Consider the following 15178-nt stretch of genomic DNA (forward strand, 5'->3'; position numbering starts at 1 on the left):
GCATGGAAATGCTCTTACACCATTCTGTCTAGAATGAAGATTTGAGGGACCACACAGAAGCAGTCATCCATCCCTTCCACCTAATTGTTTGTGGTGAAGGGAAAACAGCCAGATAGGGTGTCAATTCTTGCAGAATGATAGCCTCGGTGTAGTAATGGCCTTCTACAAGACTTTTGGATTGATGACTGACTGCCTCCAGATGAGGCTCACAAGACTCATCCAAAGTCCATTGCAGTAAACCTCCATAGAAGAGGACCCAGAAGAGTCCTGGGTCTTAGTTCCGAGTAGCAACAAAAAAATAATGAAGTCAGAAGAATAATGAAAACCTGTTCATAATTCTACAGAGGATATGTAAAATGGTTCGTGTACATCAGAGAGCTTCAGATAGAACAGCAAGTATACTCAAGAACGGTATAGAAAGGGAAGATAGGGAAAGGAAAAACCAGCATCTCAGGTAAAAATGGTGCTCATTTCCTCAAGAAATAAACTGAAAAAGTGTAACAGAGAATTATAATAGTAGGATTGTCCCCCGTATCAAATTCTGCTGAGAAAATGCTCTTTAAAAAGACTGGAGGGATTATTTTGTGTCAGAAGTTCTACAGTCATCATGGGTTGTGCCAGGTTTAAGGTAGCAGGAGAAAAGGAGGGAGAAACACCTCTATTCCAGTGTTCTCAGTCTGTCATTATAATACCAGCGGGGAAAAAAACAACACTACAAACTGAACAATAATGGGAAATCTATCAGATTATAATTTAGTGTGAATGTATGGGAGGAACGTCAACAGCTTTACAATGACAGAGAAAACTGTCACTAAATTTTGTTATTTACTAAGACTATTCCAGCTTTAACTTTTGATTTAAACAGCAATAAAATTTTGTCATCAAGCACAGATAGAAATACCCTTATTTTTAATACAAGCCATTGGGTTCTGAATCCTTAATTGTAAATAGAATAACAAAAAATAACCAGAATTAATAAATACATCATCAATACATTTAAGGTTCTTTCTTTAACATCTTATTCACAAGAGTGGAGTGTTTATGTTCATTAAACCAGAAATTAAATTTTAATTCTGAAATAAGAAATATTTCATAGGACTTGATCAGAGATTTCTATAGCAAATTATTTGTACTGTGCCAGGTAAGAAAGAAGGCATCTCTCAGCAACATTTACCCAAGCACCAAGTCTACTGCAATTACTTTCTTCTTTATATTTAAAAATACCATGGCTTCAGATAAACTTCAGATAAAACCTTAAAAGCTCAATGCAAGAAGGACATTTTATTGTTGACTGGCTGTAAACGAAATAATTCCAAGAAGTACAGAATATTTTTGCTGCCATTAATTTCATTCTTTATCTACATCACTGCTTAGACTAAAATATTACTTAATAATGTACATGACCATATTCTTGATTTTTCCTTTTTGTTATTTCCATATTTGCTTATATATGACAAATATTGCTGCTGCCCAGGACAGGATTCTAGCATAACATAGATGTTACTTCAAAGAAGACACCTTGTATAGATTTTGATGCATTGGATGAAGCAAACATTAAGCATACAGAATTCTAGTAACTGTAAGTAAGGGAAGAGACAACTGTACCATGGGTATCAATCTTAAAATCTGCACTTTTATTTTACTAAATTATCTATGTTAAAAACAAATCTGTGCCTGGTGTGGAATTTCACTGCATCAGGTGTTACAATATTTTTGTTTTTATTACAAGCAGGAGAATGCATGTAGAACAAGTGTTAAGAAACATGACAATAAATTAGAATATAATTTACAAAAGCAAAAATAATAATAAAGTAACAGTGTACCACATTAATACTGAGTATAAAATAATAAGCAACTAATCACAATAATACAAAGGTAATTTCAGTCTGTATTATTAAGGATATCTATGTGACATTCACTCCTTTATAAAGTTCCTAACGAAATGGACTATTTTGGATGTATACACCTTGAAGGATTAATCTTAGATTTTTATTTCTGTTTTGATCTTTATCAGCTGATAGTATTGCTCAGCAGAAGTACTGGCACCAGGTTTCTGCATCTTGTATTGTACTATTTGATTCTAGGTCTGTCATATTTATAGCCTGCACAAAGACTCCTTTTGTCACTATTTAGGAATATTAACACTATTTAGCTTAGATTATATAGATGGCTACAGTGTAGCAGCAGCAATGAACTGTGCCGTTGAAATCAATTATTTTTCTTTGAATTAGGTTTCATATTTCAGTCTTAGTCTGTAGTGTTGCTTAGTTTGCAAATCCATATACATTCTGTTTTTTGTTCCCTTTAACAATACAATTCAACATGGTTCCAGGCAGTTCTTTGAATTCCAGCCTCAGTGCTGTTATATTGCAGAGTAAACATCAGAATCCCCGATGTTCTAGCACCAGTAAGAGAGCAAAATGTGTCTTTGGAAACATTCCTTACAATTTTCATGTCCTAAGTGAGGTAAAAAGAAGGGCTTCTTTTCAATACAGAGAAAACCCTTTTCTCATTAGCTGAAATGACACATTAGCTGATAAACAAAATCATGCCCTGGAGAAAACTGGACCTTGATACAAAGAGGCCTCTTGCTCAGGGAATGTTGTAACAATCCCTTACCCTTTCATCATACTTCTGATCTAACCAGGGCATGTTAGCACCAAGGTGTTCTGTCAAAAGAATATAGGAAGTCAATTCACTTAACAGTCAAGGACTACATACTGCCCTTAATCTCTATGTGCAACTCCCAAAAATTTGGGATGTTTTTATCTACTGGTGTCAGTTTTAACAGGAGTTGTTTACATGGTGATGAGAGCAACAGATAACAAGCATATGTGAATACATGCAAGCCAAATGAAAATTAATTCCACTGGTCACAAGTGTACAGAAGTGGAAATACTGGCAAGAGGTAGCAGATGACAGGAATTTGATGGTCATGAGTACAGACATGGGGCTACACAAAAACCCTTGACAGATTGTCAATATGTTGGGGGAATTTCATAGTATGAGTCCTCTTAACAGTATCTATTGTTCCATGTTAATTCACATTAGTAAATAGTGTGCAATATATTTGGTTTGTTATTGGTAAAATACATTGGTACACTTCAATATCATATTTTGAAATTATTTTTCACTGAAAAGATTATCTTTTTTAAAAAAGTGCTATTTGAGTTAGAATTTGTAACACGTTATTGTTCACATAATTTTAACTGCTTTATAACAAAGGAGTCATGGTTGGACACACAATCACATTCATGAAGTACCTGTTGCAAAATGCAAATGTTCAAGTACAATATATTATTATAAAGAAATACCTACTTTCCCCATCTCCTTGTTGAGACTGTTACTGAAAAGTGAAGGGGAAGAGGAGCATGACAATTAACTTTTTAATGTTATATTCCCGATTGTGACTTGCCTAATAAGTTTGGTTTCACTTTTAAAAATGCTAAGTATTTGGTGAATATTAAAAATAGGGTAATGTGAATAAGTGGAGCATGGTGGTGAATAGTTAAGGCATCTATTTTCTAATTTACAGGCATGACTTTGTTCCAGTCTCATGCTGAAAGCTGCCCCTTGCTTAAATATGGTCCAGCTTCAAATAGGTCCCTGGCCATTTAGGTGAAGGTGGCCAGAAGAACAGCCATCCCTTTTCCAGTGTGCCTTATTCCAGGCAAAGGCCTCTCGGCTTAAGCACATTTTTGACTTCTCATTTGATCAGAACCTAGATACCTCCATGAGTCACTTATTCTTTGGTTGCAATCCTTGCCACTCAGATGCAGTGTCCTTAATAGAACATTCACATATTCCTTCTCATAAACAATACCTCTGCTAAGGTATCAAAGGAGGGAACATCCGGAATCCATTTTAACTTTCAGCTTTGCAAAGGATTGTTACTATTACACAGTAGGCTTATCATTTGCATTCAAACTCCTAAGTTTTCGAGAATCAAAGCTAACACATAAACCAGATCTAGAAGCCCAAAAGTTGTTTCTTCTTTGTCGCTGGTGTTGTAAACAAAAGTGAGCTGGAGTCAAATTGTAAGTCCTAAACAACCTTTACGGTAGTAGTGAAGGAACTGGCAATCCAGTCTTCACCACTGCTGGGGTCTGCCTCCCCCCATGATACTGAAATATGTTCCTTTCAGTGGAGTTCTGTTTCACTTGTACAATGGTAAGATGGCTATAAACCTGCAGTGAAGATTTCATTTTGTTTCATAGCACACTTGTATTTCATGCACCACTGCAATAACTGTTGCACCTCTTAAAACTAAGTCCCTCATGGTTGTTCTATTTAGTATAGCTTTATATATGGCTCACAGCAGTGTTCAGGAAATATGGATTACTCCAAAGGGAAATAGGTGGAATGAAGGAAAAATACTTTTTTTTCTAAAAAATTTCTGCTCCTTAAATAACATTTCCAAGCTCATTTTATAATTTAAATTGTGGTGTTGTGTCAAGAGATAAAATAGTTAAGATTTTTAAGCTATGAATTATTTTTTTTTGATTCTTCTTTACTTCCATAGTAAACCAACTCATAAGAACTACATTTTAAACAGTTTTAAATAGAAATGGATTCAGTGTCATTGCTAAGTCCATAATAAAAGTTATTTTAATGGTCCATGGATGTAAACAGACTATTGGATTTAGTCAAAAGAACACAAACGTTCCACAGTAAGCTATTCTATATGTGTTGTGTGAATCTTTCAAATTTGGGATCCCCTCATACTGTGTCCAGCACTTTGGATTAATAAATCCCACTTCACAGAAGTTAAAATAATATTGAAATCCTGTCAGCTGGGGCTGACCAGTGGTTATGTTTTCCACAGGGTAATGCATTTGCAAGGACGTCAATCTTGTTCCGCTGTGTGGCTCTCTTCGATGGACACTCTTCCACAATGATAAAAACAAGGCACATTCTTCTGCTTCCTGTGGGTCAGTGTCCTTGGCAGGTCTTGCAGCACATCTGTCTGAAGTATGCTCGACTGCAGAACTTGAACTTCAGCACCAGTGGGCAATAGGCCACTTTGTTCACATCTTTGCACTCTAATAATTAAGAACATTAAAGAGAAAAAAAATCAGATCTATAAGTTAAAGTACAAAGAAAATTTGATGTTTAATATGCTTCACTATCCATCTATCTTGCTGTCTTTGTAACTACTCTTTCTAGTACAGTCTAGTGAATATAATATTGCAAATTTTAAAAGCCATAAAAATATTTGCAGGGCTTTTGACATTTAGAAGTGTGCAGTCTTTGTCTTGGAAGAATTATCATTTATTGGGATAAGTCATCACTTTACACAGTTAGAAAATGTGAGGGGGGCGGTTTACATTACTTTTACTTCCTTCTCAGGAGTTATTTTATTCTTCCATGGGAGGTTATCATTATGATGATTCATGTCCCTGTATTTGTAAAAATCCTTAAAACAGAATGAGCATTGCAGCTAAGAGGGATGGAGAATATTACATAAGTGTTACAAATAATGGTACCAACAGGGTGAGTTCAGTGACCAAACTGAATGGTGGATTATACTTTAGGCTTGGTTCCACACATCCACAACTTATTTTATGCTAGAAGGAAAGCCACTTTTATGCCTGTAATAGACATAAAAGCTGTTTCTCAAAGTTGTGTTTTCCCTGTATGCTGGGCTTACTGCCTCAGCTGCTCTGTTGTGCTGGCAGGTAGCTTTCCCAGGAAGGGAGAACAGATCTCAACCCCATGGAAGAAGGTTTCATTCTTTTGCATCTCACACAGGTTGCACATAAAGTGACTTTGTGGGTATATTACAGGAGCTGGAATATGCTGTAGTTCTCCTCTGGCTCATTTTTTGCACCTGTAGAAAGAAGGTGGGAATGGGGAATGTAATAGTTTGATCTGTGCTCAGGTCTTATCCTGATACAGCTCGAGAAAGAGAGAATTCAATAACATACTCAGATTCTACAGCTCTTCAGTCTCCACATAATCTCCTAGTACATGATTCTTGCTCTGGGACAAGGTGTTACAGATTGTGGATAAACACTTGCAAGCATACTGTAGTAGCAAATTGAGTGCAGAAGAGAATTTTTAGTATTTGAACCTAGGAAAGCATTATGAGGCTGAACTTCCAGGTCTGTACTGACCAGTATTTCTGATAATGGCAATATGCATGCTTTTAGCTAAGCAAGAAGTGGTTATGAAATTATTTAAAATTTCATGTCATTAACACAGACATTGCATTTTCATTGCAATTCTTTCACTCCACCTACATGATGTTTGACATACTGCTTTTCTAATTCTTTAATTGTTAATGGAAACATAATTGAGTGACAGGAAAAAAGACATTGTGGGTAGCTGGTTGAAACACATGTATTTCTCTACCAGCAACCACACATGGTCACAGCATTTGACTGGATTTCAAAAACTCTTCACAAAAAAGGTCAAATCTGTTCCAGAAATATTTCAGGTGCTCATGTTCGTGAAGACTGGGAATATAAGAGAGACAGATGGTGAATTACAAATGAAGTGAAAAATAAAAAGTTCATTTGATCTCAACAAGACATAAAAAGTTCACTCAATCTCAAAAATAACCCTCAAACCCACTGTGTTTAGTTAAATACAAGTATAGCCACTAACTCAATTTTTTCTAAAAGTAGGATTTCAAATGATCCTTTTTCATGTTTCTTTTAATTTATTCTTCCTCTTGATTAAAACTGGACTCTGTTCAACTGATGCCATTTGGACAGCAATGAGAGAATATTCTGGAAATTCCCCAAAACTTCTGTTTTAAAAATCAGTTTTCAAATAGATAATGGTGGCTGATGAAGAAGCCTATTCTTCATAGGACTGTGGTTGAATGGAGAAGGTCTAGCAGAGTTCCTTTTGTTTCTAGTAACAAGTGTTAATAAGTTTCAGTAAGCTACATGCACAAGCTCTGCCTTGCTGAACTTTGTGGCTAGATCGGGTGATATTATGATATTAACTGTAATTTTATATTAAAAAAACCACAAAATGTCACTGTGCCTCCAGCTAAAGAAATTGCAAAGATGTATCATGAAATATATATATATATATATATATATATATATATATATATATATATATATATACTGAAATAACATAAAATAGACAAAACAGTTTTTCAGGTGAACTTTTAGATGAGCTTTAGCAGTCTAGATTCAGCAGACATATATGTATTTAAGAAAATAGAATAATTACAAATAGATTTCAAGTGGTGTGGTAGATGATGCCTGTAGTTCAATTCCAGCAGAAAATGCAACATTTGCTTCATCAGAGGTAGCCCATCAAAACCACATCTACAATATTATAAATCACCAATGAAAAGTTTGAAAACTCCAGAGCTAAAGCACATGCAAAATATGACAAGATTCAATGTAACTTTCTTTTAGTATTTCTGTATCCTCAAAATTTTGATTCTCGTTTTATGCAAATAACCCATACTTTCCCAGAGAAAAATTTTCCAAGTTTCACCAACATGATCATTACACTGTGGAGTGGCTCAAGCTTCCTCAAAACCCTGTATGATTTTATCTTTGGGTAGCAAAATTAATATTGCTAGGAAATTGTTGAACAGGTTCCATAGTCTGCGAGCACAGGCATTTAGCAAAGGGAATCAGGTTTGCTGGGGCTTGAAACAGGAAGAGAGCCCCCCAGATAATCTGACCCTGCTGCAAATCAGCACATTGCTGCTGAAGTTGCTTTTGCCCCACAGTGGAGCCCAAAGCACGAGGCAGTGCTACAAGGTGGCACATGGACAAAGTCCCCGTGTGTGGGCAGGTATGCTCTGCTACACACATGCACTCTGAAGTGGACAAACCCTCTCTCTGGGAGACCTGACTCCTTCCTTGAAACCCAAATACTGATAGTCAGATCACATCCCACTGCACCTGTGGAGTGACAGAAGCAAGAACAGAGGCACAGCATGCCCCACTCACAAATATATTCATGACAAAATATCATAGCTCCAAAATTTCTCACAGAAAATACTACTTTCCCAAAAATAGTTGTGCTCTTTAGGATTAGTTAGCTCTTGAAATCTTTTCATTATCTCCAGGATGGTGAAAAAGATAAGCCTCACTGTTTAAAGGCTGACACGTTACTGAACTAAGAGATGTCAGCTCCTTTTGTGTCTAAGAGGACATTTTTAAAGCAGAAAATGTGTCAAACCTGCTCACTATTCTGCAAATCCTGTTTGTACTTCTCCTACTCACTATTTAAGAGCAGCTGTAAAAAATTAATAAATTAAAATATGTAAATAAGAAATACTTGTACAAGTATTGAAAAAAATACCTTGAAGATAGAATTTTTGCCTAATTTTTGGATAGGGCAACCTTAGTCTTTCACAGATTGCAGCAAAATTATTCAGAAATTATCTAAGCATATTAAACTGTTAAGTGCTTTGAGATAAGTACCTCTAGTGTGAGACATAAACAAAAATGGGGGGATGCTAAGTGGCAATGTGTTGGGAACTATATCCTTCAGAAGATATTGTGCTATATCTTTTTCCCTTTGATTCTTCCTAACTGTGCTAATGAGCCTGGATGGCTGTCAATAAGGAGCTGGCTTGCACCTTATTGGCTCAGAGTGCAGGCTAAAAAACTGACAACCATCTGGAATACGGTATAAGTGTTTTTCAATATTTTCTATTTGTGGATCCCAAAAATTTTCCAGTGAAGGTGTGGGTCCCTAAAAACACAATTACCAACAGACTCACTGTACATAGCTAGCCTGCACAGTTCTACTGTAGGGAAGTTCAGGCCACCCAGTGTACAGAGATCACACACAGAAAACCCCCAGTTGCATTCTTCTATAAGAGATTAGCATATTTTCTGATAATACTGAAGAATTATTTGTGTAATTACTATAAATAACAGTATGACCTTGACATCTAGAAATTAAGAGGAGACTGGGACTGAATCATGTCCACTTATAAGTAATTAATTACCTTCCTTACTTTGGACTTAAATCAACATCTGTGTCTGGATATAACATGTAGCCTGTGAGATTTAAAAGGCAGAAAGTTTCCTAGATTGATAATTATCACTTAAAGATTTCTTGAGAGTGCCAAACAGAAATAATGCAAACTTTACTAAAAATAGTGAATTACAGTGTTCATACGTTGAAGCATAAGTGTATCTCTGGGACATTTTTAGTATGCTCCCATTTCATCACAGACATCTCTATTTGCAGACTTTTATAACAGTTTTGAATCTATGGCATGGATATTGATGGATAGAGTAGACATTGAATGACCACCAAATCTGAGCAGACTGCAGGATAAACTTGCCTTTAAAAAAATTTAAATCAGAGCATTTGTTCCACACAAATAGGACATTAAACTCCAATGTAGAAGGAGATTTTGTGTAAAAAATACTCAATTATATACTGCACAGAGATTAGCTATGTTAAAAGCAGCAGTGCTAGCAACATTGCAGTCAGGTACTCAAAATTTAGGGCATATAAAAATTTTGGAAATAAGTATTTTAGAACAACTGCTTTTGCTGTGTAATCTCTTGATAGTTTGGAGTATTTTCTATTCCTTTTCTTCTTCCACACAAAATGTGGAAATATACTTATCTCATGAGCAACTATTCTAAATTTTATAATCCATGAGCAAACATATTTTTTTACTGCCTAGAACTCCAAATCTACTTTGAAGTCAGCATTTCATAATAGTTTGGTCTAGACCATTTACATGTTCAGATCCGAAGTATTTAATAAATGTGAATAAGCCTATTTTCACAATATTATCGCATATATTCAGTACCAAAAATACATTCTGATGAAGTGAGTTAATAGTCTGATTAAATTGGACCATATAGTGCAAAAAAAACTATAATTATTTTGAACAGGCATTATAAATAAAAAAAAAAGTCAGTTGGAAGAAGCTGAAAGGATGTCAAAAGTGTAACAACAGACTTGTTCTTACAAGAACCATGTAGCACGAAATCTATGGTCCCAGTTTTCCAATGAACACTATTTTTTGCTACTACTTTGTTGTGTTTAACACTGATTAGGCAGGTAGAAGGTCAGTGGATGAAAAGTGTATCATGCTCCCCCTGCAATTATGAACATTTCCATTGAACTCATAAAGAGATTAGAAAATCAATGGCACAAACAATAGTATTTTGTCTGTGACTTAGGCTATATATTTTTAAGGGCATTTTTTAAAACAAACAATGTGTACTTAGGTTTTCATTGACTTTACCACTGAGCTACAATGACTAAGCAGAAAATAATTTTTAAAAAGTCGTTCACAGCCTGAGAGATGATGTTATATAGACTTTTACCAATGTAGCAATGCTGGTTACACTTTACTCTTTTCAGAATAAATTATATTAAGATGGTAGACTTACCCTCTGTGTTGGAAATGGGAGTACTGTCACATTTACTTTCACACTGCTGCATTGATGGAGGTCTGAGAGTTTCTGGACACTCACTGGATGCTTGTCCAGTATATGACAGGCACTGTACTGTTCTCATCTGTTGCCCAAGACCACACTGTGCAGAACACTAATGAAGGAGAAAAAAAAATTTAAAACCCTCTGTCTAATTTTTAAATATATAATAAAGAAATAGGAAGCAATCAGAAACACTTCATATCCACAAATTTTAAAGAAGACAGGCATCGGAAGATGATTGATTAATAGAGAAAAGAATTATCATTAAATATTCCAGAATTTTTTACAACACATGTGAACACTCATCTCTCAAAGAAAGAAATTGCAATGCAATATTGACTCCCTGAACAGTTCAGATTTGAGATATCAGAATATAATTTACTCTATTTCATATATCATACTGACACTTTAGAATAGAGAAGAAAAAAACCAAAGAAAACAAGAATCCAAATCTGCTACAGGACTTTTTTTAAGGGAAAAGTAGACATCTTTCAAACAAATAGACTTTGCTGTTTGAAAACATTTTTAATTTCTGTAACTAAATAGTTACAATTTTAGTACAATATTAGTTAAATATAAAACTGGATCTGAAGAATCACCATGAGAAAAAAAGCCAACTAGACTGTAATATTGCAAATTACTTTCCACTGGTTAATTAAATAAAATGTTTCATTTTCATTCGAGGAAAATTCCTCCACAAACAGAAAATTTTCATTAATTTAATATTCTAAGAGCAGGCCATTGATCACTAATGATATGCAAAAACATAAAGAAAGAAGGAAACTTAGTAAGTCATATTCAGAAGCACAGTATAATGGCACATTATTCAGCCTGTCCAGGAGTAATTTAGCTCCCTGTATGATAATTCAATCTCTTATGTAAAAAATTATATTGATTGCAAAGTGTGTTTTTTTTCAGAGATAGATAGACATACAGATCTGCTACTACAATAGCAATTGGCTTTATATTTCCATTATGTTTCTCAAGGAAGTTAAGTGTGTTTTAAAAACAGTACACCCTGCAACACTGTTGTAGCTCCGAAATACTCTTTAAAAAAGTAAATTTTTTTTCTTTACAGTGCATGTAGAAATTCATCCAGTAGAAATGAGATTGCTCAGACAATCATCACCAAGAATCACGTTTCAATCTGACACAAAGGGGGAGAATCTTTTTGTTTCCCTCAGCCATAGGAACCATCTCTTATCTATCTCCAGGGACATCTTAAGCTACAAGGTGCTAAAGTGGGAGACTACCAGCAATGAAGACTTGCATGAACTGTCTCACCTGTCCCCAGTCTCCAGCAACCCAGCGAGGAGGAGGACATCGGCCTAAACTGCAGCGGATGCGCACTGGCGGCTTGTTCTCATCTTGGCATTGTGCAGCTGGAAAGGTTTTCAGAAGATCACTGCTTTTGCACAGGACAATTCGGTGTTTGAATCCTGGGCCACACTTTGGTGTGCACTGAAAAAAAAATTATTCAAATAAATAATTAAAATCTCAGTAAAACACCAATGAAACTCTCAGAAATGCAATGTGTAAAACAGGACATGATGATTTATGATCTTACAATTCAACTATAATCACAATAACAGTAATAATAATTTTTAAATGTTTAGAAACACACATAAGCTGACTGAAGATTGTTTCATTATGTACAAGCTTTTGTAAGTTTTAAATTTCCTTTGCTGTTTGTATTTAGACTACAATAATACTATTTATATCAGGCTTAAGAAAAACACTGTAAAGAAGAAAGGTCTGGCACATGTAACACTATTATGAAAAGAATTTGAGTGTTTCAATAATTAAAAATAAGACAGTCTGTTCTTAATATCACCTTAATGGTCTTCTTTCACTTCACTTTATCCACAGACAATGAATACATTTTTTCATCAATACACAAAAGGGAAGATAAATATTGGATTTGACTTCATAGAAATCACATCATTCAGATATATCAAAATATTATACCCTCTCCTACAGTGTATGCTTTCCTCTCTTTTCCTATTTAAATTTTAACTCTTATTTCACAGTTTTCCCTCCTTTTATCTCTCTTGTGCTAGTCTGATAGCAGAAAATAAAACATCCACTTGAAAAGAAGCAGGCCTGATGATCACTGCTTTTCCTCATCTTCCTTCATCATGTTGCTGCTGCCATTCTCTTTCCTTTTTGCTACTGACCATTAACTGTCATATACAGTAGCTCAACTGCATAATGAGGAAGAGACAAGTGCTAACAAAATTAAAACTCAAGACCTTTCCCAAATCAGCCCCTTTTTGACATGACATATTGTAAGCACAGTTTTAGAATTCTTAATTGGCATGTTAACCATTATCCCATAAGCATATGGGCAGTATTTGATCGGAATCAGTTTTTGACAGCATAAACTTTACATGCAGATTATGCTAACCTCTTCAAGACTGGAACTGCCTCTAATATGTAGAGACAAAATATTATTTGGGAAACAACCTTATGTGAAACTGGAGCAATATTCAAGAGAACACATACCAAAGGCCTTCCAAACATCAAAAACAATCCACTATATCACTGGGGAAAAAAAGAAACACCCCTAAGATTAAATTTCAAGAAAATTTATTGAGTGAGGCAAACTTATTTGTTTCATGCCTAATCCTGAAGCATCTTTGAATAATTTATAGAAATTGTAAAACAGTTCCACAGTATTATGTAAGGATATATCCTATCAATATGTAAAATTTTATATCTCTATCTACATATACCTCAAAACAAAAAGAAAATCTCCTGAGGAAGGCACCTAAACTAGTCCATATTAGAATGAAAAGGTTTATTCCAAATGTTATTTCCACTTGGATTTAGGATCTTAAACTTGGCTGCATAAAGATGAGTCTTGCATTTGAAGTTTATAATCCAGAATGCAAAATGGATATATAATCACTTTCCTTAAAATGTAAGCTTTTCTACCCTATTCAATCTTTTTCTACTGAGGTACAGCCTCTTTATCTGCAGTAGTTCAGTATTCAGAATTTTGATGCGGAATAAACAGTTTCAAATGTCTCTATACTTCCAACACCAAATCTTGTGCACACTGCCTACTAGAAAACTAGATGGAAGAGGGAATTAAGAGAAGATGTCTGGTAGAACTACACAAATAATACTAATGATAAAGAGAGACCAAAACCCAATGACAGTTATTATGTGAGGTCTTTGAAGTTATGATCATGACTGATTAGTTTTGGTCCAAATTTCAAGGAGTGTTATGTCTACTTACTCCCACATGTATTTCATGCAAAATGCATATCTTTTTAAGTAGGAAGTAGAAGTATGTGCCCCTTCCAGCTAAGTGCTTAAAAATCAAATCAGTCTGTCAAAGCAAACAGAAAAGTGACAATGTTGAAAGGACTGTGTCAAAATGTCAAAACCCAATTGGCCTGTGAGGTTCTATAATCTGTAGAGGATGTTAGCAAACAAGCAACAAGGACTAAACTTTGAGTTTAGGAGCATCTTCCTTCTAGTACTAATTGAAGACACAATCTTGAATCTATATGTAAGATGCCATCTAAGAAAGATCTTCTTCCAGTTACTGGTACCAGAAGAGAACAACACTCCCTTTTCTGGACTTATAGCATAAATTCTACCAAGATAGACTACACTGAATCTCAGAAATGGAAGTGAAAGAAGGAAATAAGTTTCCTTCAATAATACTGAATCACTAAAAATAATAAACACCAATAAAATTTAACAGAAAGGTTGTACTCTTCCAAAGAAAATGAAAAGAAAAAATCCAGATAAGCCAAACGAGGAAAAATTATCTTCCATTACTAAATGCTTCTACAATTTCTGACTGCCTTTGTGGAAGTCATGAAAGCAAGTTATATGTGCTTGTCTGATAAGGCTCTTCACAAGAAATCCTTAGAATATTTATTCTGCTTTTTTAAATAATTATCCTGAAAAATATAAAAGGAGTAGTTTAGAGTGGGTAGATTAATTCTGTCAAAGCTCAACTATCACAAAGTGTGAAAAACCTTATGGCACTAGCTAAGAACTATTCCATTCCAGTGGGAAAGACATCCTTAGTTTTCATTTCAATTTGATAAAACCATGCTTACATTCTCCTAAGGACTTCATCTAACCAGTATGTTTACAAAATGTTTCTGTTTCTCTGACCAAAAGGATACATAATTTCTTGTTAATAATCACTGAAAATTTTAAAAACATGTAATTATATTGAGTATCAACAAGAGCATAACCAGATAAAACACTTCTGTAATTGTTTTATTTGTAATATGCATTGTTTTGAAAATGAAAAGAAAACTTCATTTCTTGCATTCCAGAGAAAATTAGCAGGGTTTGCCATTGGTTTCAATTGGAGGAGTATCAACTCTTAATTTTTTAAGTTCACTCTTTTTTTCCTTTTCATGTTTCTGTCAGAAATTCATATAAACACACATATAAAAATGTTTACATTTATAGTACTATAGGGATTTTAATATATTGTATTTCTGGAAACCATTAACAGACAAAAAAAAGCAACTTTTCTCATTATATTAAAATGGTATCATCAGTCAAGACAGTCTGCCAAGCTACACAAATAAAATCCATACCAGAAGGAAACCTGGTACTTTTTCACAATCCTGATTAATTATCACAACCAGAAGTTTAGCAGAGTTTGAATCTTTAAATTAGAATTATTTTGTTCAAAATCATTACATGATCTTGCTGCATAAAAGCCTAGATATTATAACAGAGTGTAAAATTAATTTAGGTAACCAGTACGTGATACCTGTGGGAGAGAAGGAGCTAATTTAGGG

The 15178-nt window shown here is 34.6% G+C and overlaps 1 protein-coding gene across 7 annotated transcripts in view; it reads right to left on the bottom strand.

The window, feature by feature from the left end:
* Nucleotides 1–1262: 1262 nt before the first annotated feature.
* Nucleotides 1263–15178, bottom strand: part of ADAMTS6 (ADAM metallopeptidase with thrombospondin type 1 motif 6) — a 147929-nt gene continuing 134013 nt past the window's right edge. For 5 of the 7 annotated variants that reach the window (XM_068176915.1, XM_068176918.1, XM_068176917.1 and 2 more), the window contains 3 exons: nt 11679–11855; nt 10350–10506; nt 1263–5042 (listed from right to left, as the gene is read on the bottom strand). In XM_068176915.1, the coding sequence (XP_068033016.1) occupies nt 4933–5042; nt 10350–10506; nt 11679–11855 (444 nt within the window). In that variant the 3' untranslated portion in view covers nt 1263–4932. Of the gene's footprint in view, nt 5043–10349; nt 10507–11678; nt 11856–15178 lie in introns of those variants that run through there. The other 2 variants (XR_010994567.1, XR_010994568.1) reach the window with 1 other exon arrangement.

This window comes from Anomalospiza imberbis, chromosome Z (genome assembly GCF_031753505.1).
Source record: "Anomalospiza imberbis isolate Cuckoo-Finch-1a 21T00152 chromosome Z, ASM3175350v1, whole genome shotgun sequence".
Taxonomy (NCBI): Eukaryota; Metazoa; Chordata; class Aves; order Passeriformes; family Viduidae; genus Anomalospiza; species Anomalospiza imberbis.